Below are 20,318 nucleotides of genomic sequence, written 5' to 3'. Positions count from 1 at the left end.
CTTGTCAATTTTGGTTTTGGAATGTTTTTTTTTTAGGGAAAATAATATTAAGACGACAAAGGATATTAAGAAAATCATGAATATATACATAGCTAGCATTGCCAGAATATTCCGTGTACTTACTCTACACGTTTTACTAGTATATAAAGTATAGTCATAAACACTACGCAGATAGGAAACTTATGAAAAAAGTTTGTCACAAACTTGAAGTAATTAAGTAGGAGCAATTGGAAAGATCATAAATAATAAGACGCGTATTAGCTACCAATATGACTCATTCATGATTCATTTACTTTGACTAAATTAAGAGAGAGTAAATAAAGGAGGGTAATAAATGGATCCAACTGGAGATACCCAAAATGAATATTTGGTGACAATTTTCTTCGTATCCGCGTTTTCAAGTTTTACTATTTTTGTTTCTCGTGGAAAATCCTAAAATTGGAGTGTATTTTGGTTTTTGGAGTAGCTATGAAATGGAATTAAATAGAATCCACATTTACGATATATAATAGTTAAAATTGTCCAAATTATTTTTTCCTAAATGTTTTTGTTTGGCCTGGGTGGTGTTCAGAATGTTGAATATGAACCTACTGGATCTGAAATAGACTAATATGATTTTAATAGGTTAGATAAGTTTTTATAATTCAATAATATGTTTAATTCAATAAGCGTATAGAAATTATATATTTAATTGATTGTTAATCATGATCTATATGATATACGTGCAGGTGTGGCATAAGAAGAAAGACGTGGTTCTTGAGAATTACTATTATTAGTTAAAAAGACAACTTCAAGTCTTCAACTAACTTAAAATGTATATAACTATTTTTTTCAATTGGCTTTAAAATAATGATTAATTAAAACAAAAATATTTGATTATTTTTTCTGATTTTGTTACAAACAAAGAGCGGCAAATCGTCTTCTCTTGGTTTAATTTAAATATTTTTGCAAGCATCAAATTTCTCTATATCTCAACTTATTATCGACAAGAAAACCAATACTGAAATTTAATAAAAAAATCCAAAATCGATACTAAAACTCAGGTTCAAATTAAAAAGGCCAAAATTGATAACGTAAAACAAGATTACTAAACTCAGGTTCAAATTAGAAAGTCTAGTAGACTTCTTAACCTTGTTTCTTTCCTTAGTTGTGGTCCCTACAAAACATGTAAGCGCATGTTTGTTATAGTAGAATCGCCCCGCGTTTGCGTTTGCGTTTGCCTTTGCCTCTGCTCTATATAATGAAATGTCCACAAGTTAAGGTGTAAGTCATTTCAGAAAATAAAAGTGGAGAGAGGGAAGAAGAATAGAGAGAAAGAGACGAGACTGGTGAAGCAACGAAGATTGAGACATTGTAGCCGATTTGATAGAAGAGAAGAAACTAGGTAAACACACGTTCTTCGTCCTATCTTCAACGTTCATCACTAGCTAGCGTTGGATTTTAGGGTTTCTTCTTCTTTTTCTTCTTCTTCTTCTCTGTTTCTCTTCTACCTTGTTGTGAATCACAAATTGAAAGAATCTCTTGGATTTTTTGGGTTTCTACTTTTCTCTTGATTTTTGGGTTTTCTACTTTTCTTACACTAGCTTGTTATGCAGAGATCAAAATGGAGGCTACGGATGATACTACATCACAAGACTCTCTAGTTGGTGTAGGAGCTGGTGGCAAATGGAAATTTTTTGCTTCCTCTTCCAAAAAATTCAAAGGCTCTGGCTCATCATCTACTAAGGTTAATCTACATTCCCTTATAGACACTACATAGTTTATATATAGACTTGTTTATCTTCATGAAAATGATTCTGTTTTACTAATTGCTAAAACTATTTTATTCAGAAACTAACTCCAAGTGATGAACTTTGACCAAAGGTACATTGATTTGGTTTTAGCTTTATACGCATTCCATACACAAGTAATTTACCATTCAGTTCAAGTAAGTTCTGCATCCCATTGTATGTAGGATCTTCCGTCTACGTACACAGAGTATATAAAGAGTTGGAACAAGATACTTAGAGCTGCCATGGACCAAGGAGATTTCCGTAAGTGTATATCTATCTATTTAGCCATGTTTGAAATGACAACTAATGGAATCAACTTAGATTAATATATACTAAAAATCTGTCTATTTTTGATAATAGACTTGTGTTGGGCTGTTGCAATAGCAAGATGCATGGAAGCATGGCTTGCTCTTAGAGGTGTAGTTGTTGAGCTATCACCGCAACATTTGATAAACAATATTAAAAACATGTGTAAAACATCGGGTAAAATCGGTAAATACGACGAGATCAAAAAGTTTTTGACAGAACATGGTCTTGTTCTAGAAAAAACTTGTCCATACTCAGGAAAACTCAAACAAATCTGTCCCAAAAGTTACGTTGCGAAAACTGTGTAAGTGTCATTTGTGAATCTTGTCTTCTTACAAGTTTCATTTGTTTTCAAGTGATCATACTTATCAACTAATTCTTGTAGGATGAACCTGCATTCAAAATCAGGGATTTGGTACATAAGAAAGACAAAGAAGTGAAAGAAGAAGAGTTGATCCAACTTGTTAACGATGGCCCTCTACTTGCTGTGATAGATTGTTACAAAAGCTTTAAGAAATGTAAAGATGTAAGTGGAACTTGTAGTTGGTATAATTCATTTTCTATACATAATACAACTGATTCCATATATTCTAAATCTGGAATATGACAGGAAATCTATGAAGGTCAAACATATTGCAAAGACACACCCATGGGTCTCCATGTAGTCCTAGTGACTGGTTTTGGCACAACTCCAGAAGGTGTCAACTACTGGGAAATTCAGAATTCTTGGGGTACAGGATGGGGACAGAACGGTTTTGGCAAAATTACAAGGAAGTCCAGCCGAGGAAAGAACAAACCGTCCATGTTCGTCGAAACCATTCAGCTGGTGGTTTGAGAGAAAGTTTGATATGGAGACTCTCTTCTTCTAAATAAATGACGGAGGGCTTCCTTTTTACAGGTTTAGTTGCCAATAGATTTCTCAAGTCAGTAGGACCAACTTTGAAAGTATTCAGTGCTGACCTTTACTGATAGAAAATGCCACTTTAGTTTTTTCTGTAAATAAAATATTATGCAACTTGAGGTTTCAGTTGATGGTATATAACGATTTAAAGTGCTTGGCTTTTCATTGCAGATTATTTTGGTAGTTGTGCTAATTTTTGCTTCAAGTGTTTGTTTGAAAAATATCAGAGTCTCTCTATGTTTAACCATGTGAGCAAACCTCAAGTCCCATAGTAATTCCTTTTTACTTATAATCAAAAACTCAATAATGTGACGATTACTTATTTATATAAGTAGCAAATTATCCATACATAATTTGGCTGAAACGCAAACATACACACTAGCCATAATGATACAAAGAAGTTGGATAGATGTGTATATATCACAAACCTCTCACGAATTCAAGAAGAGGGTGGTTTAGGGTTGCAAGAGATTACTCTAGCATTTCCAGCAATGTCGTGGCGAACCACTGCTTGATAGGGCTTTGTCTGATTCCCATCAGACGGATCATTGACTTCGAAAGAGATATAGTAAGTAACTCCAGAAGATGGATGAAAGTTTGCCCTCAAAATCTTTCCCAATTCCAGACTTGTTCCCTACCACACCAAAAAACAACAACAACCCCAAAAAACAGCAATCAAATTTCGAAACAGAGTCCAAAAAAAAAGGTAAGTCCTAACGTTTTCATCGTTGTGCTTGGCGAGAGCCCGATTGGACAACATGGTCATTAAATCTCTGTTGGTTTCAGGTTCGTCAGCCATTGTACTGTCGTCCAGATCCAATGATTGCCAATCAAAACAGTTGCGAAATTTCGAGAAGTCGATTTCAAAACCCTACAATGCAGAGAATCAATATTTCTTGTAAGAAAGAAAAAAAGAAAAGAAGAAAATTGGAAAACCCCTAACCCCGCCCTTCCTCATCTCTTGGTTGAAGAGTTCTAATTGCTCGTAGTAATCATCGTCGCTATCATCAGAGGTTGTTTCCTCCAACTTCTGACACTTCGGGGAAGGTGGTACATCGGATCCGATCGGCGATGGCATCACTCCAATCACAGATATGAGAGACTTATGTGCAAGGAACCCTAGCTTTCTTTCTTCCCGATTCTTGTCTTTGCCCTATTTTATTTTATTTTATTTTATTTCAAGTTTTTACCACTAGGGTAAGAAAAGAATCTGTAAGTTTTTAATATCCAAATTTTTAATTGAAATTCAAAATAAAAATCCAAATTTATTAAATTCTTATAGGATAAGACTTTGTCTTTTATTAAGTTTTAACAGTTAGCCTATTCGAACCCACTCAATTTAATTTTTAACATGTGGTTAATTGAGGTTATATAAAGATAACAGTGTCCCCATCAATCTCCCCCATATATATCTTCGATTGTGAGACCCAATCCTAAGAAGGAACCTAAGAACAATACATTAATGAATAAATAAGAAGAAACTAACTTGAAAATGAAGTTATGGCAGCGTTTATCATGAGAAGAAAAAATGCTTCGACAGTTTATCATGTTGTTTTGGAAAGGTTACGAGACTGGAAATTGAAGTGGATTCAAAAATAGTGACTCGTTTATAAGAAAAATATCATTAATTTTCATCCATTGTCATTTTTAATACGTTTTTGCGATATCAAAAGATTAGATAGTGCATATAACCAACGTTGTGTTGGCGCAGTGGTAAATCTCTCAGGTAGAGGTATTGAGTTCGACGCCTGTTGGAAGGGGATCTCTTCTTCAAAATAGATGAATTTAATCTGATATGGGTTCCACCTCTAAAAAATGTAGAGCTTTTACACTTGAATTTGTAGATATTCAAAAGAAAAAAAAAAAAGAAAAAAAAAACAAAATAGTGCATATAACTTATGTATAAAAAAAGCTAATCGTTTTGTGGAGTTACTTTGTGTTTTCATTGATGTTGGATTTTCGTTTGAGTCTATTTCAGAACATGTTCATTTGATTTTTTTTTTTAAATACCGATGAAGCCAATAATTGTCTCTTCCCTTCGACCAAAAACAAGAAAGAAAGAAAAAAGAAACACCCAATTTTTAATACTCGTACTACACAATTTAGAAGTATGGGAGCCGACCACAATTGCTTCCTTACACGTTAAGTATGGGAGCTCTCTCGATGCATGAAAAGCCCACGTGGCATGGTTCCTCAATAGAACGAACTTCCTAGATACGTGTCGGGCAAAATGATATTTGGAAGATGAGCATGAAAATAAAAAAAATACGTTCCAGAACACACGTGGCAGCTTTTGCTTTTTCAAAGTCATGACGTGGCATCTCACTGTAACCAAAACACTTGCTATAAAACCAACAAGCAGCTCCTTCATTAACAGGACGAGTATTCGAAAATTAAAAAGAAATCATTTCTAAAATTTCTTGGATTCCAAGCAAACAAGAAACAAATCATGGCATCAGGACAACGGGAGGCAGAGAGGTCCGCGAAGGCCGAGAGAGCTGAGGCTGTGGCGAGTCTAGCGGCTGAAGATTTGAAAGATATCAACAAAGGTGACGTGACGTACAAGGTGACGGAGAGGACAACAACTACCGAGCCAGAGAGACCCGGGCTGATTGGTTCAGTGATGAAGGCAGTGCAAGGAACTAAAGAAGCAGTGATAGGTAAAAGCCATGATGCGGCTGAGTCAACGAGAGAGGGATCCGAAATTGCATCAGAGAAGGCAGCGGGGATGAGAGACGCCACAGGAGAGAAGGCCGGAGAGGTTAGAGACAGTACTGCGCAGAAGACTAAGGAAACTGCAGATTACACGGCCGATAAGGCGAGAGAAGCTAAAGATAAAACTGCGGAAAAGACGAAGGAAACCGCAGAATACATGGCGGAGAAGGCAAGAGAAGCTCAAGATAAAACGGCGGATAAGACAAAGGAAACCGCAGGTTACACGGCGGAGAAGGCAAGAGAAGCTAAAGATAAAACGGCGGATAAGACGAAGGAAACCGCAGAATACACGGCAGAGAAGGCAAAGGAAGCCAAAGACACGACGGCCGAGAAGCTGGGTGAGTACAAAGACTACACGGTGGATAAGGCAAAAGAAGCTAAGGATAAGGCGGCAGAGAAAGCAAAGGAAACTGCGGAATATACTGCGGATAAGGCAAGGGAAGCAAAAGACACGACGGCGGAGAAGCTGGGTGAGTACAAAGACTACACGGTGGATAAGGCGAAAGAAGCTAAGGATACGACGGCAGAGAAAGCAAATGAAACTGCGGAGAAGGCGAGGGAAGCGAAAGATAAGACAGCTGAGAAAGTGGGCGAATATAAAGACTACACGGCAGAGAAGGCGACAGAAGGGAAAGATGCAGGAGTGAGTAGGCTTGGTGAACTGAAGGATAGTGCAGTGGACACAGCTAAAAGAGCTATGGGTTTCTTGTCGGGCAAGACAGAAGAAACCAAACAAAAAGCCGTTGAGACCAAAGACACGGCCAAGGTAATAACTAACAGAGAATTGAATGTATTTATATATGCTTTGTTGGCTAGTATATGATGTCCGTCCTTAATTAAATAGGAAAAGATGGACGAGGCGGGAGAAGAAGCGAGGCGGAAGATGGAAGAGATGAGACTTGAGGGTAAAGAACTTGAAGAGGATGCTTCTAAAAAGACGCAACAGAGCACCGAATCAGCTGCTGACAGAGCCCAAGAGACTAAGGATTCCGTAGCCCAAAGGTATAAGACACGATGTCCTGAAAAAGATTTGATCCAAGGTAGGAATTAGTGGATGTGTTAATTAGTTGTTGGAATTATCGTTTGTAGAGGTGAAGAAGGGAAGGGAAGTATAATGGGTGCGTTGGGGAACATGACCGGAGCTATAAAGAGCAAGCTGACTGGTACTACGACGCCGTCTGACGAGGAGACAAGCGCCGCGGCCAGTGGAGGCGAGAGCACGGGGAAGACAATTGTGGCGGTTGACGTGAAAGATACTAGGCCTGGATACATCGCGACGGTACTGAAAGCGGCGGATCAGATGACCGGTCAAACTTTCAACGACGTTGGAGAGATCGATGAAGAGACACAGAAAGTGAAAGTCGTCGTGGAAGAGAAAGGGAAGCTGTGATAAAATTATAACTATACGTTTTGTGGTTTTCTGTAAAACGACGATAACTAGTTTTTATTTTCTCTGTTATGTCTTTTTCGATCTTGACTTGTAATAAAACTACTGTTTTGCATATTTGATTTTCGTTGTTGTAGTAAATAAATCTACTTAATGGTGTTATAACATACTAGCTCCAAACCGGAAACTGGACTTGCACAAAGATTTAGGAACAAAGAAGCAGCAGTCAGGAGTCGGAAACAGAGTCGGTGGTTTTATAAGATCATAACTCAAATCAAATATATGTCAAATGTGAATATTGGTATTTGGATTCGTAGAAGTACACAAACAAGATACCACTCTGCATATATGAAATTGTTCTTTCTATTAAACAGCTTGAGTGGTTCACAGAGCCGATTTTGAAAATCACAATTTCCTCAATCGCGGAACAGAACAGAACTCAGATATCGAACAGACAAATCTCAGAAGTCAATCGCTTGCTTAAGAGTGGAGCTTTGGCTCATACCTGGTTTAGAGTCTGAGGATGATATGACAACGTTCCCCATTTTAACTTCCACAGCTTCTTGCTCCTCATTCTCCCTCTTCTTTTCCTCTGTATCAAGCTTATCTTCGGAATTTTGGTCTTTAGGCGAGAGTGAAGGTTTTATAGAGCGGGGACCAGAGTTGATCCAGGGATGTAACAGACACTGAGCTGCAGTTGGTCGTTTCTCGGGGACAAAATCAAGAATCGAAACAAGAAAATCACTCAAGTCATTTGCATCTTGCTCACTGAACTCGTACTTCTCGGTCAGCACTTTGTTCATGGGCCAGAAACGCAGTCTTCTGATGTGTCGAAGATCACCATGCCTGTTAAAGAAATCTCTGGAGTAGCGGCCTCCCAATGCTATCTGCAAAATACAACAGAGAAAGTGTTGGGGATTATGAAATCATCGAAACAAATTTCTTAGTAAAGTGATAAAACTATCTGCTGATGATTCTATTACCTTGCGTGGCATCATCCCAAGAAGCTCCATCATCAGAGCCAAGTGGTCCTGTTAACAGAAAAGCCAATTAGATTTTCAAAACTAGCATCAAAGAAAATTGGAAGGTTCTGAAAAGCATATCCACGCTAAGATCCCACAAAACACGAGAAGAGAAAGCCAAAATATGTAGAAACCATAAATGCACACAGCAAAAAGACAGCAGGGAACTTAAGCATACCTCATCTCTATCATAATTGTCTCCACTATGGGGATCAAATAGCACATCTCCAGTGGCAAGTTCAAAACATATGCACGCAAATGACCAGAGATCTGCTGATGTAGAGTATTTAGATCCAAGGATTACTTCTGGGCACCTATACTGTCTCGTTTGAATGTCGCTTGTGAACTGTTTGTATGTCCAACACGCGTTACCAAAGTCAACCAGTTTACACTTGAGGTCAGCAGATGCCACAAGGTGCCTTCTACTTGATCGACTCCCTTTCTTACCACCTTGCTTTCCTTTCTCGCTGCCATCTAATCCATTTGTGTCAGAAGTAGAAGGACAATCTTCTTCAACTGATTTTTCTGCAGCACTTGGTTTTCCATTAACCGGTGATCCCACTCCACGAACTTTGTCAGATTCAGTATTTCCCTTACTCTCTGCATTTCCATGAGCCGAAATATTTGCCTTTCTATGACTACCTGTCTTTTGATTCTTGACAAAATCCCCATTGGAGTCAACAACTGTCTTATCCTTATCAGTGGGGAGAACAAGAGGAGCTCCAGACTTTCTCGGATCTTTAGATGGATCAATAGTCGACGGTAACAAAACATTCTCAGGCTTCAGATCCGTATGTATAATTGAAAGCTGTTTATGCAAGTAGTCTAATCCAACCAACATATGATAACAAATCTCCTTAACCATCGGAATAGGCAAGCCACGGTAATCAGAATACTTAATCAGCGTTAACAGATTATCTCCTAAATACTCAAAAACCATACATACATGCTGCCCATTCGGACCCGAGTGTTTAAAATGATCCAAAAGCTTCACAACACATTTAGTATCATCAGGGTCTCCCTCTGCAATCTGTTGCAGTATAGTTATCTCATCCATGGCAGCTTCAGTATAATGCTGAGCACTCTTTTGCACCTTCAAAGCCACATATCTCTGTACATTCGATACGAGTAAGAAATCACCAAACAAAGCAACCAAAAATTTATCTCTTCTACAATTCATATAACTATCCAAACATGAAACATCTTCAAAGACACCAAATAAGAATGTATCACAACTTCATTAGGTTCACGAGATGAGCAAGAATCTAAACTTAGCTCCGAACCAAGACAGGATTAGCTTCAAGCAATTCGTATAAAAAGTGGCGAGAGAGAGAGAGAGAGAGAGAGATGCGTACAGAGGATTGAGTATCCCAAGCGAGCCAAACAGTAGAAAAATGACCCCAACCGAGTTTGCTCTGAACAACATACCGGCCGTTTTTGAATGAGTCACCGATCCGAACAGCGTGGTAACCGCCGCGCCGGTAATCCTCCGTACCTTCGTCCTCCGACGTGTATTCACCACCGTCGCTGTTCCACTTCTCCACCTCCATATTCACTAAATCTAGACGCAACGGGAGACAAACTATTCTCTCAACGCTTGGAATATCCGGCGACGATTGAATCCAATTTCTTGGATCTCTCTCTCTCTCTCTTTTGATTTGATTTGATTTTTCTGGAAGCTTGTGCAGAGAGCTTAGCTACTTGTTCAAACTTTCATCTACCTTTACGAAACGTCACCGTTTTTTAAGGTCCATTGACATGTTTCCTCTACCGTCGTCGGCTATGGAAAAAAATAAAATTATTGGAGGAGATGCTGACGTCATTACTACAAATGTATGGGCCAACAAAATAATGGGCCTGTTTAATTTGATATTGGGCCAGCATAATTTATATAATAAACGACAATGGATTTGGGTGAAATGTGAAGTGTCGTTGTAGTCACTTATATATAAGCGTCGATAGAATTAGGGTTTACGGGAGCAGACTGAGCAGGAGGAAGAAGAAGACGAAGAGGAACATCATCAGCAGCCATGGTTCTCAAGTAATCAAATCTGACCTCTCTCTCTCTGAATTCGCCCTTTGTTTCAATCGGATTTTTATGTTTACTTTCTAGTTAGTTTGGTAGTCGAATCTGGGTAATTTCGTGGGTTTCTATTAGAGGATGAGATTGTGTTCTGCAGTAATTGGATCTTGCTCGAAATGTTTGATAAGTTGTAAAAGTATGAAACTTGTCGCTGGAGCTATAATTAGTCTTGATTTGGTATAGGATGATTCATTTCTATCATTTGCTTGTGTTTTGTCTAGTTTTTTATGTCTCATTCGTTGGTTATGTTTGGAATACAGGACAGAGCTTTGTCGTTTCAGTGGCCAGAAGATTTACCCAGGAAGAGGAATTAGGTTTATCCGATCTGATTCTCAGGTTAGCTCTTTTATCAATCTTGAGCTTTTGCAAATGTTTTTGTTTTTAGTCTCTTAATGGTTGGTATTGTTTTCATGGTTGATCAGGTTTTCTTGTTTGCTAACTCAAAGTGTAAGAGGTACTTCCACAATAAGTTGAAGCCATCCAAGCTTACATGGACTGCCATGTACAGAAAGCAACACAAGAAGGTTAGAAACAACTCAGTGCTTTGGTTCTGTTTTGTGTCCCTACTTTGGGCTTTTGACAGTGATCCTGACTAGTAAACTTTTTAAAACTCTGTTTATTTTATAGGATGCAGCTCAAGAGGCTGTGAAGAGAAGAAGACGTGCCACCAAGAAGCCATACTCAAGGTCCATTGTTGGTGCTACCTTGGAGGTGATTCAGAAGAAGAGAGCTGAGAAGCCAGAAGTTCGTGATGCTGCCAGAGAAGCTGCTCTGCGGTTAGTTTTCTTTCTCTCTCTAATCATCCAATCAGAATCAAATTGTTATGATTGAGAAAAGTATTTGACTTATTAAATGAATTGTGATGATTAAACAGTGAGATCAAGGAAAGAATTAAAAAGACCAAAGATGAAAAGAAGGCTAAGAAGGTGGAATTTGCTTCTAAGCAACAGAAGGTCAAGGCAAATTTCCCCAAAGCTGCTGCTGCATCAAAGGGTCCTAAGTTGGGAGGTGGTGGTGGCAAACGCTGAAGAGCTTAAGCCATATTTTCTCACTCTGTGTCTTTCTCTGCTAGTGGCTTCTTTTACTAGTTAATGTTGATTTCTGAATATTCTGCAAAACGTAAACCTTGTTATTTCGCTTTTGTCTCTTACTTTTGCTACTCTTATAATATCAGACTTGAGAATTTTGCTGCTTATGAACTTCATTTCACTGTTCTCTCTTTTCCTCTTATTATTAAAATCAAGAAGAGTTCATTTTTCCTATAAATCTTTATAGAACATTGTTTAATATGTTGCTATACAATGTCATATCATTCTCTTAGAAGAGAAGTCGATTCTTATTGGTGTAAACTATGTTGATACACAATGTCATATCATTCTCCTACGTTCCAATAGCTGATTCTTGCTGCAACTACTGAGCAAACAGCAATCTGGTTACGTATCTTTATGGTCTTTTGCTAGAATCAATGCAGGATTGTTGTGCACATGTGGACAACCTCAATTGTTACGGATTGCATCAGAACTGAAGTTGCAGTGTGAGGAACAGAATGAATATTGGTTCAGTTTTTCACTATTCAACTAATTCATTTCAGCAAGATTTATGTTATTGGCCAATAACTTTAGCAATAAATTTACTTGTGGAAAATTTTCACGGGGCAAAACATAACATATGTCGGAGGAGAAATATTTTGTTCATGCATGATCCTTGTCCCCCAAAATGCCATACTCTCAAGTACATTTCGATACATTCGAGATATGATAGAAAATTGTTGTGCCTTATGTTCGATTCTATTGTATAATGAACTAAGTTAAATTTTAAATTTTTGTATAATGGGTGCTAATTATTACTAAGACTTTGTGGATGTATATAGTTGGTATATAAGTATGAAATCCATATACTGTAATTTGTTGAAACAAAAACGTTTGCCAAGTTTATAATTTTTTTTTTTTATGAGTTTACTTTATTAATAAAATTATGCAATTTAAAACCGAAACGATTTTCTTTGGGTTAGGTATGGGCATGTGAAACACTATATAAAGGAAGTAAGAAGAAGAAAATGATAACTCTACCACATTACCACCATTCTTACACCTTTCTTTTTCTTTCCTCTTTTGGATATCTACGGTAATACTTTATCAATCAATTAAGGGACTGTGGTCTTTGTTTGCGACCCATACGTAATCTTTTGTGAGAGACTACGTGTGGGTGGCAAACAAAGACGACAATCCCTATTCCAGTTCCATCAGAACTTGAAATATCATGTGAACTCTTGTGTCCCAACAGACACTTTACGCACGGAGATGAAACTTGTTTGTTAAGTGGGCATAGAGAACCAACCGGCCTCAATAAGTGCTAAGGCCATGGAAAAACGTAGACTGATCATCTACATTCCACATGAGCCTCTGTGGCAGCCCTCGCAATGATCTCAGTAGAGTGCATGCCAAGTTCTTGTAAAGACGTAGATGAGGGCTCCTCAGATGTTCATGTCGAATTGTTAGAGTTTTTTATAACTGTACATCGTTAACAGAAATTGATTTGCAGGTTGTCTGATTTGGACAGGGGAGCTATTACACTCTCGGAGTTTGCAATTTGTTAATACATTAAAAAATAACGATGTAGCTCTATTACACTCTCGGAGTTTGCAATTTGTTAATACATTACAATAGGGAAGGCCAAAAAAAAATAAAAATAGGGAAGGCCAAAGAGTCACTCTGACCTAAAGTTTCTTTTGTAAAATTCATAGGAATATTCCTAGTATGTATAATTGAAAAAGGGAAAATTGATGATATATTTCAAAAATTGAATCCTACACGAAAAAGAAGTATATAATAAATAAATAAAAAGCAAAAAAAGAAACAAAAAGTGAAGAACTCATCACTCACTTGCCACGCCCTCTTGCATATTCGCTCAGCATGATCTTCTTCCTCTTATTTTTGGTTCTTGAGTAGTTTTTTTTTTCTCATCCAAACACCTCCAATATTTTGGAAAACATTACAGATCTTGAAGAAATTGAACAAATGAATCATTGATGGTTTGTACATGTGGCGATCTCGGTTTTACTTATGGTGTCACTTAGATCACCCAGTTATACAGTTATGCTACGTTATTTAATTAATCAAACTTTAAAATCATTATGAAGTGTAGGTATCGAGACAGAAAATAGTCCTTTTTATATATAATCATGTTGTGTATGTGAAAAGGTTTTGAAGTCTATTGACTAATTACCAAACCAATTATTCTTCTTTCTGTAAAAAGAAAAACAAGTATTTTTGAAGTGAATAAAAAGAAAGAGACAAAACAGGAAGAAAACATTATTCTGTCTTGCTTCTCACTTCGACTCTGATTTGGATCTCAATCTCAATCTTCAAGCTTACTCGAAACAATGACCAAGATCTTCTACTACTTCTTTATCATCAATTTTCTTCAATCTTCACCACAAATCCAATCCCAAACCATTCCAAGAAACATTAGCATTTTCATCTTGGCGGGGCAAAGCAACATGGCGGGTCGAGGCGGAGTTTATAACGACACCGCCACAAACAACACCGTGTGGGACGGCGTAATTCCGCCGGAATGTCGATCAAACCCTTCGATCCTCCGTCTCACGGCCAAACTCGAGTGGAAAGAGGCTAAAGAGCCACTACACGTTGACATTGATGTTAACAAAACCAATGGTATTGGACCAGGAATGTCATTTGCAAACCGAGTGATTACCCGGTTTGGTCAGGTGGGTTTGGTTCCGTGCTCTATCGGTGGGACTAAACTAAGCCAATGGCAAAAAGGTCAGTTTCTTTACGAGGAAACGGTTCGGAGGTCCAAAGCGGCGGTGGCTAGTGGTGGTGGCTCGTACCAGGCGGTTTTGTGGTATCAGGGTGAGTCGGATACGGTTGATATGGTTGATGCTTCAGTTTATAAGAAGAGACTAGTCAAGTTTTTCAATGATCTTCGAAATGATTTACATCAGCCAAATCTTCCTATTATCCAGGTACGTTGCCTACACTAATTTGTAATGCGTAAATAAAATAGCAGAATAATTTCACAGCACTTTATTATTTTGTTGAATGTCGATTATGTTTAGTGATTCCGCAAGTGTAGTATAACCATGGATTTAACTTATTTAATGCATTCCATTATTTCTATTCTTGCATAGCTTTTTGTAGTTTAGCTTTCATGATTTCGTGAATATATTCATTGTTTTAATCCAGGCTGTGGCTAAATATCGTACCAATCCAGCTTACAGGGTGTTTTCAAATTGACATTTTGGTCTTTACCTAAAAATTCTAGAAAGAATCTCTGATATTTAGTTACATGCTTCTAATATCTATTTTGTTCTGACCTAAACAACAAAAGGTGGCTCTAGCGACAGGAGCAGGACCATATCTTGACGCGGTGAGAAAAGCTCAATTGAAGACAGATCTTGAGAACGTGTATTGTGTTGATGCCAGAGGCCTACCACTTGAACCGGATGGTTTGCATCTGACCACTTCCTCTCAGGTCCGGCTCGGTCACATGATAGCTGAGAGTTTCTTGGCCATTCCCAATTCAGCTCAACCATCGCTCTACATGCATTTTTCCTCCTTGTTATGTTCCCTCTTTGTTTCTTTAAATATTTTTGGAACTATCTTTCATTTTCTTTAACAATTCTTTTCTCTGTTTTGGATTCGTCATGATATTTGTTCATATTATTCAAGATCAACTTTATATACCGCAACAACAACAAAAAAAAAAAAAAAAAAAAAAAACAGATCATATTAAGTTTTGCTCACTTCATGTATTAAAGTAAATAAATCTTTTACGTTTTGTTCATTTTTTATAGAATCTGAATATTAGCATTTTAGAATCGAACGAAAAATCCAGATCTAATATAGACGAGACATATAACCATATTGGATATTCAGACCTTTTAATTCTGATTCTTTTGTTAAATCAGACTTTTAAAACAAATATCAGTTGCACTCCTACACAACATTATTTTTTATAGAAAAACCAAGAGGATAAGAAATGAAAATATCTCGAGTGTAGTATTGACATCTTATCAGATAACATTGAAAAGAATCCTGTATCCTATATTCCTATCTGTTTTATCAGATAATATAGTTATTTCGATAGTTCAGGACTTCAAGCTTCTGAATTTCTGGATAAGCTTGACTATATTAAAAGATTTTGAATAATTATATTTAGATAGCTTAAAAATTTTCGATCCAATCCTATGCATACCATCTCTGATTGGATAATAGATATGATATAAAATAAATGCAAGCACACCACAAAAATAATTAGAATTAGTCAGACACAATATAATTTAGATATCTTGGTTGGATACAGAAAGTCACAGAAACATGGGTATACACAAAAGAAATAGTCCTCTCACCTAAAATATGTAACAATATGAGTAATGAAATAAACGAAACAAAAAAACTCGATGAAATGCACAATAATAAAATGAAACCGTATCGTCGACTCGATGTACCCTAATTTGGGGAACCAGTAAAAAAAAACGACGACAAAACCACTAATAAGAAATGAAATTAAACATCAGTCATTAATATTATACCTTGAAAGAATCAAAAGCTTTTGGTGTTTTGGTATGTTCTTTCACATCACCAATTGGGTTTATGAAGACTGAATCAACGCATAACCCGCCTTTCGAGTGTGTGCAGTCAATCTGTTTCATCGACCATTGGATTTCGGTCGATGGTTCTGATCCACTCACTATGAATTCTCCAACCCTATAGTCGATCCAGCAACCGCGTTTGTGTTGCTTGAGTGCTTCGTCTCTCTCTACATCGTCCAAGTAATATTCACATGATGCTTCTTGACCATCAGAAGTCGAAAGCGAAAACCTTACCGGCTTTAAATCCCAACCATGAGTGTGTTCAAAGTGGCACACACGTCTCCCTAGCCTTTTTGTGAATCTCCCTAAATGGATTCTGAATGATAGAGAGTATATACCAGGTGGGAGATGAAATCTCACTGTTCCATCAACTTCAAACCACCAAATCTGCTGTAAGTAGGCTACAACATGGAACCTGTTCAAGGGAAGATTAAAAAAGGATTTTACTTTTTGTTCGAACACAACCAAAAACATAAAGCACCCGTTTGAAGTTTTATGGTATAAAGCAGTCTCACACAAAACCTGATGCAGAAATATATCACTGTCGAGGAAGAATCATCACTACAATAACACCTCAAATCCATAATCATAAAGATTAGGTAAGAACACTAATTATCTATATTAGCTACTCATCAAAACTCAAAAGCAGAATCACAAAGAGAAATCAGGCCATTAATCAAAGAGTAACCTTCACACAAACTTCTCCAATTCTTTTTTTTTTTATATACTTAAGAGATCATTATTCAAGCAAGACCTAAGAAACAAAGTATCAACAGCTCATGAAATTCAAGTCAAATGACATTACCACAAACAAGATTCTTGACACACTTGTTGATCTTTCTAAATTCAATTTGAGATTCAAATCAAGAAGCGTTTGTTCTATAGTACCTAGATTCTTCCGTCGGGATCCAGTTCCAATATCTCCGGTCTTCAATTCCAGTAATAGCCATTCCTCTCGCAGAAATTGCCATACAAACTCGTCCTGTAACTCTATCAATCCATAGTTCCTGGAAAAAAAAAACACACAGAGTTCAATCTGAAACTGTCTGCATAGAAAATTCATCCAAACCAAATCAAAACCCTAATTCCCAAATCCAATACATCAAAATCAAAATCAATCTCTCGAAATTCCCTAAACAAATACCTTATTATCATCATCAAAGGGAATTGGACGAGAAAGCACAGCGAAAATATCCTTCTTCGAGAGACTATGATACCTCTCCGGCGGTAACAAATCAAGCAGATCCTGATAATTCGCCGGAAGCTTCTTCTCCCAAACAGAATCCGACGAAGCCGCACCACGAAATGAACGATTCAATCCAGCGAGATTGCAAATCTCCGGCGGAGTCAGATACATAAACACACAAGCGACGCAGCTTTCCGGTATATCGCCGAGACCAGGTCCCATAGCCAAACAATTCGTCCCGTCGTTTAGATTTGACAAGGACGAACCCATACCTCTCTCTATCTCTCTGACAAACCTCGCTCTCGTTCTAATAGTTGACCGAAGTTACGCAAACACACAGAGCAAAAACACGCGTAATCGATGAATCTCGATAGCCATGGCGGCGAAGAGAATACTTATGAAGCTTTCTATAAATGTATTGCTCTCTCTCTCTTTTCTCAGTGGTGATTTTCTCGGAAAATCTTAAGAGGAAGACGAGAAACGGAGAAAGTGAGGGAAAGAAAAAGTAGTATTAAAAGAGAAGACAATAAAAATGACAAAATGGTGACGTGGGAAAGGCAAGATCCAACGAAGGTTATAGATGCCACGTGGCGGCGCCGAACAATCGTGAAAGTCCGTTTGATTTGGTGTAAAGCATTTGGAAGGAATGTTTAATTATATAAACAGTCCAAAATAAGATTCTTCCAAACTATGTATTTTTTTAGGTCTATTATATACTATTATATAATTATATATACGTGTAACAATGAGGATGTTATAACTTTGATTTCGTTACAGTCACTCGTGTGATTAAATAAATAAATAAGTAGTTCTTACAAGTTTTATTCTCATCAAATTTATCGAACATTTTAAAACAAATGTACAATGGTCAATTCTTAGTTAATTACCCAAAATTTTAACTAATCTCGTGTATCTTTTTTCGGCTTCTATCTACTATACATTTTTGCAGCAGTTTTTGGGGTCCCTAATCGGATCAAAATTTTGACCCGGAAATCATTTATTTCGACCCGACTTGGAGACAATCAGATCTTACCTTCTTTGTGATTTTCTACCCGAATTTTCTCAATCGAATCTTACCATATTTGATGCTTCCTACATTCAAGGCAAAATGCATTTAGTTTCTCATAATTGAAAGATATGGAGAATATATAGTTATAACAAATTGATCCAAATCGTTTCCTAAATAGGTGCTAATGAATTAAGTGCAAAATATTTTTTTTTCCTAAATAAATGAGCTATATAAATTCTGGAATCAATCAACCTTAAATATTTGGAAATATCTCATATATAAACGATTTTAACGATATTATCCTAAATTGGTTAAAAGTATATGACGATTTAAAGATTTTCAAAGATATTCAAACCTTGCTAATCAAGATTATTTTTATCCTCTAACCCAAAACCCTACTAACCTATCAAAACTCTATATATAATCGCTCATTTCTCCTACCTCTAAACACAGAAAAAACCAATACAATTCTGATCTCTAGCTTAAGGTCAAAAACCTTACCAACACCAATGGCCGCATCCTTTGCTTTCTCTGTAAGTCTGTATATACACTACCTCTGGATATTCTAGATCCACAACTGAAGGCGACTGAATATGGTACAATGTCTTTCACTCCAACGGCCACAGTTTCAAAGCATTTGATGTGGTCCATCAACATACATTGATCTATAATCTTAGGAGCTTTTTTCTGAATTTTTCCTTTTGTGCATGTCCTCCACACCTATACGCTGATACCCAGCTGCAAACTATATGGTGGTATGTGGTTAATAACCATTGCCATGAATCTAACAATATTCTTAGCATATAATCCTATATAACAAAAACTTGATTCTACATACAATCTCTTTCTTACCTTCACGGGTTTTGATAGTATATTGTCTTTATCATTGCCAAACCCTTCAACAAGCTTTCATATTATTTTCCGAAGTTCTTTCTCTGTCAAACCACAAGTGGTTGCATCAATCGATTCATAAGTTATGTTTTTTCATGTATGACCAAACTTTAGAAATTGGTTTCACAATCAAATCGTAATTCGGAATAAAGACATGCAAAATGAAATCGTCTTTAAAAATAAACCTATGTACAAACAACAAATCTTTGTTTGGAAAGCAAATAATTCGATATCTATATTATCGGTAACGATTGAAATTCTCTTACCTATTGATTCAGCTTTGAACATGTTCTTCGGAACCGATTATAATCCTTGAATAGGAAGTCATGTAGAACGGAATCGAATTGGGATTCAATCGGCGAGACACCGAGCCTGTTGTCGATTTTCAGTTTTACATATTTTTGTGTGTTTTTTTTGTTTCTCAGGAAACCATCAATTTATTTTGTTTTTTTTCCAATTTTCGTTTTTCTTAATTTTTTTCTGGAATAATATGAGCACAAAATATCTACTCAGTTTGGGTTTTGCTCTCTTGGCATATTTGGGCTTGCCTTTTGTTTATTGGGCTTGAAATGATTTATTGTTTTAGTTATAATAAAATGATTATAGATCAAATTATATTATTAACACACATATACAATACAATCTATAATTATGCTAACAAATATATTTGATGCAACAATCAATTTATAAATAAAAACTTTGATATTAATATAAAGTACTATGTTAGCATAATTTATTTATAAATATATAAAGTACTATGATATTAATATAATCAATTTATAAATATAAACTTTGATATTAAAACTATAATATTAATATAATATTTGAACCTCTATAAATAAACTTATATATTATGAGAACCATTTGAAAGCAAATTTTTAAATTGATTCGAATTATATGTCTCCAAAATAAAGTACTATTAAAAAGAAATAAAAAAATGATATTTAATCACGGGTGAAATCCTAGAATTAAGAATTAAAATACAATTATATAATTTTAAACACTAAACAAAACAAACAATATTACCAAAACAAATACAACCTATAATTTAAATTATTTTGTAAGAAAAAAAATTAACCCGCGGTGTACCGCGGGTCATATCCTAGTTGATACTTGATTTTCTAATCACACGAGAATGGTAAAATTACCAACAACAACTACTAAATTCATGAACATTTACCACAATGTCACTTCTTTAAATTGATTCTCCATCTTCATCTTTGTTCCCAATTAGTGAAGTTTTTTATATGGATAAATCCGCAATCAACTATTAGTTAATTACATTTCAAGAACTCCGAGGAAGCTCAGGTTTTGTCTGGTTAATAACTTGGCTAGCAAATTTGTATTCATTAATCCTACTGCAACAACTTTTAAGAAAAAAAAAAACTTTTAGGTACGACCCATCTGAATTTCTTTTGTAAGTTTAATTTAT

At 36.4% G+C, this 20,318-nt stretch overlaps 7 protein-coding genes and 1 long non-coding RNA gene across 9 annotated transcripts; 4 read left to right on the top strand and 4 right to left on the bottom strand.

The window, feature by feature from the left end:
* Positions 1 to 1,603: 1,603 nt before the first annotated feature.
* LOC9312250 (cathepsin L) lies at positions 1,604 to 3,149 on the top strand. The gene is made up of 5 exons (XM_021026232.1): positions 1,604 to 1,726; positions 1,955 to 2,033; positions 2,133 to 2,380; positions 2,464 to 2,604; positions 2,689 to 3,149. The coding sequence occupies exons 1-5, from the start codon at positions 1,604 to 1,606 to the stop codon at positions 2,911 to 2,913; spliced, it is 816 nt and encodes a 271-aa protein (XP_020881891.1). The 3' UTR covers positions 2,914 to 3,149.
* Positions 3,150 to 3,286: 137 nt separating this feature from the next.
* LOC9313968 lies at positions 3,287 to 4,135 on the bottom strand. The gene is made up of 3 exons (XM_002876135.2): positions 3,923 to 4,135; positions 3,698 to 3,850; positions 3,287 to 3,613 (listed from the first exon to the last, which is right to left on the bottom strand). The coding sequence occupies exons 1-3, from the start codon at positions 4,055 to 4,057 to the stop codon at positions 3,419 to 3,421; spliced, it is 483 nt and encodes a 160-aa protein (XP_002876181.1). The 5' UTR covers positions 4,058 to 4,135; the 3' UTR covers positions 3,287 to 3,418.
* Positions 4,136 to 5,354: 1,219 nt separating this feature from the next.
* On the top strand, positions 5,355 to 7,243 carry LOC9312249 (late embryogenesis abundant protein At3g53040). Its single transcript, XM_021025721.1, has 3 exons — positions 5,355 to 6,460; positions 6,539 to 6,696; positions 6,784 to 7,243. The coding sequence occupies exons 1-3, from the start codon at positions 5,429 to 5,431 to the stop codon at positions 7,082 to 7,084; spliced, it is 1,491 nt and encodes a 496-aa protein (XP_020881380.1). The 5' UTR covers positions 5,355 to 5,428; the 3' UTR covers positions 7,085 to 7,243.
* Positions 7,244 to 7,312: 69 nt separating this feature from the next.
* Positions 7,313 to 9,839, bottom strand: LOC9313967 (serine/threonine-protein kinase SRPK). Its single transcript, XM_021025719.1, has 4 exons — positions 9,459 to 9,839; positions 8,282 to 9,214; positions 8,065 to 8,112; positions 7,313 to 7,968 (listed from the first exon to the last, which is right to left on the bottom strand). Exons 1-4 carry the CDS (start codon positions 9,651 to 9,653, stop codon positions 7,543 to 7,545), a joined length of 1,602 nt encoding a protein of 533 aa, XP_020881378.1. The 5' UTR covers positions 9,654 to 9,839; the 3' UTR covers positions 7,313 to 7,542.
* Positions 9,840 to 10,028: 189 nt separating this feature from the next.
* On the top strand, positions 10,029 to 11,401 carry LOC9313966 (60S ribosomal protein L24-2). Its single transcript, XM_002877852.2, has 5 exons — positions 10,029 to 10,144; positions 10,447 to 10,522; positions 10,609 to 10,710; positions 10,814 to 10,962; positions 11,061 to 11,401. The coding sequence occupies exons 1-5, from the start codon at positions 10,134 to 10,136 to the stop codon at positions 11,212 to 11,214; spliced, it is 492 nt and encodes a 163-aa protein (XP_002877898.2). The 5' UTR covers positions 10,029 to 10,133; the 3' UTR covers positions 11,215 to 11,401.
* A 1,984-nt stretch (positions 11,402 to 13,385) lies between these two features.
* On the top strand, positions 13,386 to 14,899 carry LOC9312248 (probable carbohydrate esterase At4g34215). Its single transcript, XM_002877851.2, has 2 exons — positions 13,386 to 14,171; positions 14,537 to 14,899. Exons 1-2 carry the CDS (start codon positions 13,569 to 13,571, stop codon positions 14,822 to 14,824), a joined length of 891 nt encoding a protein of 296 aa, XP_002877897.1. The 5' UTR covers positions 13,386 to 13,568; the 3' UTR covers positions 14,825 to 14,899.
* A 560-nt stretch (positions 14,900 to 15,459) lies between these two features.
* Positions 15,460 to 17,476, bottom strand: LOC9312247 (F-box protein PP2-A15). Its single transcript, XM_002876133.2, has 3 exons — positions 16,945 to 17,476; positions 16,689 to 16,807; positions 15,460 to 16,215 (listed from the first exon to the last, which is right to left on the bottom strand). Exons 1-3 carry the CDS (start codon positions 17,254 to 17,256, stop codon positions 15,735 to 15,737), a joined length of 912 nt encoding a protein of 303 aa, XP_002876179.1. The 5' UTR covers positions 17,257 to 17,476; the 3' UTR covers positions 15,460 to 15,734.
* Positions 17,477 to 17,896: 420 nt separating this feature from the next.
* LOC110228386 lies at positions 17,897 to 18,933 on the bottom strand. Of its 2 annotated transcripts, none has more exons than XR_002331950.1 (3): positions 18,848 to 18,933; positions 18,497 to 18,740; positions 17,897 to 18,078 (listed from the first exon to the last, which is right to left on the bottom strand). It is a non-coding gene; the product is annotated as an uncharacterized LOC110228386 (long non-coding RNA). The 2 variants fall into 2 exon arrangements; XR_002331951.1 differs by having other exon boundaries at positions 18,550 to 18,740.
* Between the last annotated feature and the right edge of the window lie 1,385 nt (positions 18,934 to 20,318).

This window comes from Arabidopsis lyrata (assembly GCF_000004255.2).
Source record: "Arabidopsis lyrata subsp. lyrata unplaced genomic scaffold ARALYscaffold_5, whole genome shotgun sequence".
Taxonomy (NCBI): Eukaryota; Viridiplantae; Streptophyta; class Magnoliopsida; order Brassicales; family Brassicaceae; genus Arabidopsis; species Arabidopsis lyrata.
Note: the sequence above shows the minus strand (reverse complement) of the source record. Positions and strands in the feature narration are given on the sequence as shown.

Excerpts from the sequence above, each read along its gene's own strand:
- LOC9312250 (XM_021026232.1), top strand. The coding sequence starts at position 1,604 with ATGGAGGCTACGGATGATACTACATCACAAGACTCTCTAGTTGGTGTA. Across the intron at positions 2,034-2,132 it reads CATGGACCAAGGAGATTTCC|ACTTGTGTTGGGCTGTTGCA; the intron begins GTAAGTGTATAT and ends TTTTGATAATAG. Across the intron at positions 2,381-2,463 it reads AAAGTTACGTTGCGAAAACT|GATGAACCTGCATTCAAAAT; the intron begins GTGTAAGTGTCA and ends TAATTCTTGTAG.
- LOC9313968 (XM_002876135.2), bottom strand. The coding sequence starts at position 4,057 with ATGCCATCGCCGATCGGATCCGATGTACCACCTTCCCCGAAGTGTCAG. Across the intron at positions 3,851-3,922 it reads AAGAGATGAGGAAGGGCGGG|GGTTTTGAAATCGACTTCTC; the intron begins GTTAGGGGTTTT and ends TCTGCATTGTAG. Across the intron at positions 3,614-3,697 it reads CCAAGCACAACGATGAAAAC|GGAACAAGTCTGGAATTGGG; the intron begins GTTAGGACTTAC and ends TTGGTGTGGTAG.
- LOC9312249 (XM_021025721.1), top strand. The coding sequence starts at position 5,429 with ATGGCATCAGGACAACGGGAGGCAGAGAGGTCCGCGAAGGCCGAGAGA. Across the intron at positions 6,461-6,538 it reads AGACCAAAGACACGGCCAAG|GAAAAGATGGACGAGGCGGG; the intron begins GTAATAACTAAC and ends TTAATTAAATAG. Across the intron at positions 6,697-6,783 it reads AAGGATTCCGTAGCCCAAAG|AGGTGAAGAAGGGAAGGGAA; the intron begins GTATAAGACACG and ends TATCGTTTGTAG.
- LOC9313967 (XM_021025719.1), bottom strand. The coding sequence starts at position 9,653 with ATGGAGGTGGAGAAGTGGAACAGCGACGGTGGTGAATACACGTCGGAG. Across the intron at positions 9,215-9,458 it reads CTTGGGATACTCAATCCTCT|AGATATGTGGCTTTGAAGGT; the intron begins GTACGCATCTCT and ends TCGAATGTACAG. Across the intron at positions 7,969-8,064 it reads TTGGGATGATGCCACGCAAG|ATAGCATTGGGAGGCCGCTA; the intron begins GTAATAGAATCA and ends TGTATTTTGCAG.
- LOC9313966 (XM_002877852.2), top strand. Across the intron at positions 10,523-10,608 it reads TTATCCGATCTGATTCTCAG|GTTTTCTTGTTTGCTAACTC; the intron begins GTTAGCTCTTTT and ends ATGGTTGATCAG. Across the intron at positions 10,711-10,813 it reads ACAGAAAGCAACACAAGAAG|GATGCAGCTCAAGAGGCTGT; the intron begins GTTAGAAACAAC and ends TTTATTTTATAG.
- LOC9312248 (XM_002877851.2), top strand. The coding sequence starts at position 13,569 with ATGACCAAGATCTTCTACTACTTCTTTATCATCAATTTTCTTCAATCT. Across the intron at positions 14,172-14,536 it reads CAAATCTTCCTATTATCCAG|GTGGCTCTAGCGACAGGAGC; the intron begins GTACGTTGCCTA and ends AAACAACAAAAG.
- LOC9312247 (XM_002876133.2), bottom strand. The coding sequence starts at position 17,256 with ATGGGTTCGTCCTTGTCAAATCTAAACGACGGGACGAATTGTTTGGCT. Across the intron at positions 16,808-16,944 it reads CCTTTGATGATGATAATAAG|GAACTATGGATTGATAGAGT; the intron begins GTATTTGTTTAG and ends TTTTTTTTCCAG. Across the intron at positions 16,216-16,688 it reads ATCCCGACGGAAGAATCTAG|GTTCCATGTTGTAGCCTACT; the intron begins GTACTATAGAAC and ends TCCCTTGAACAG.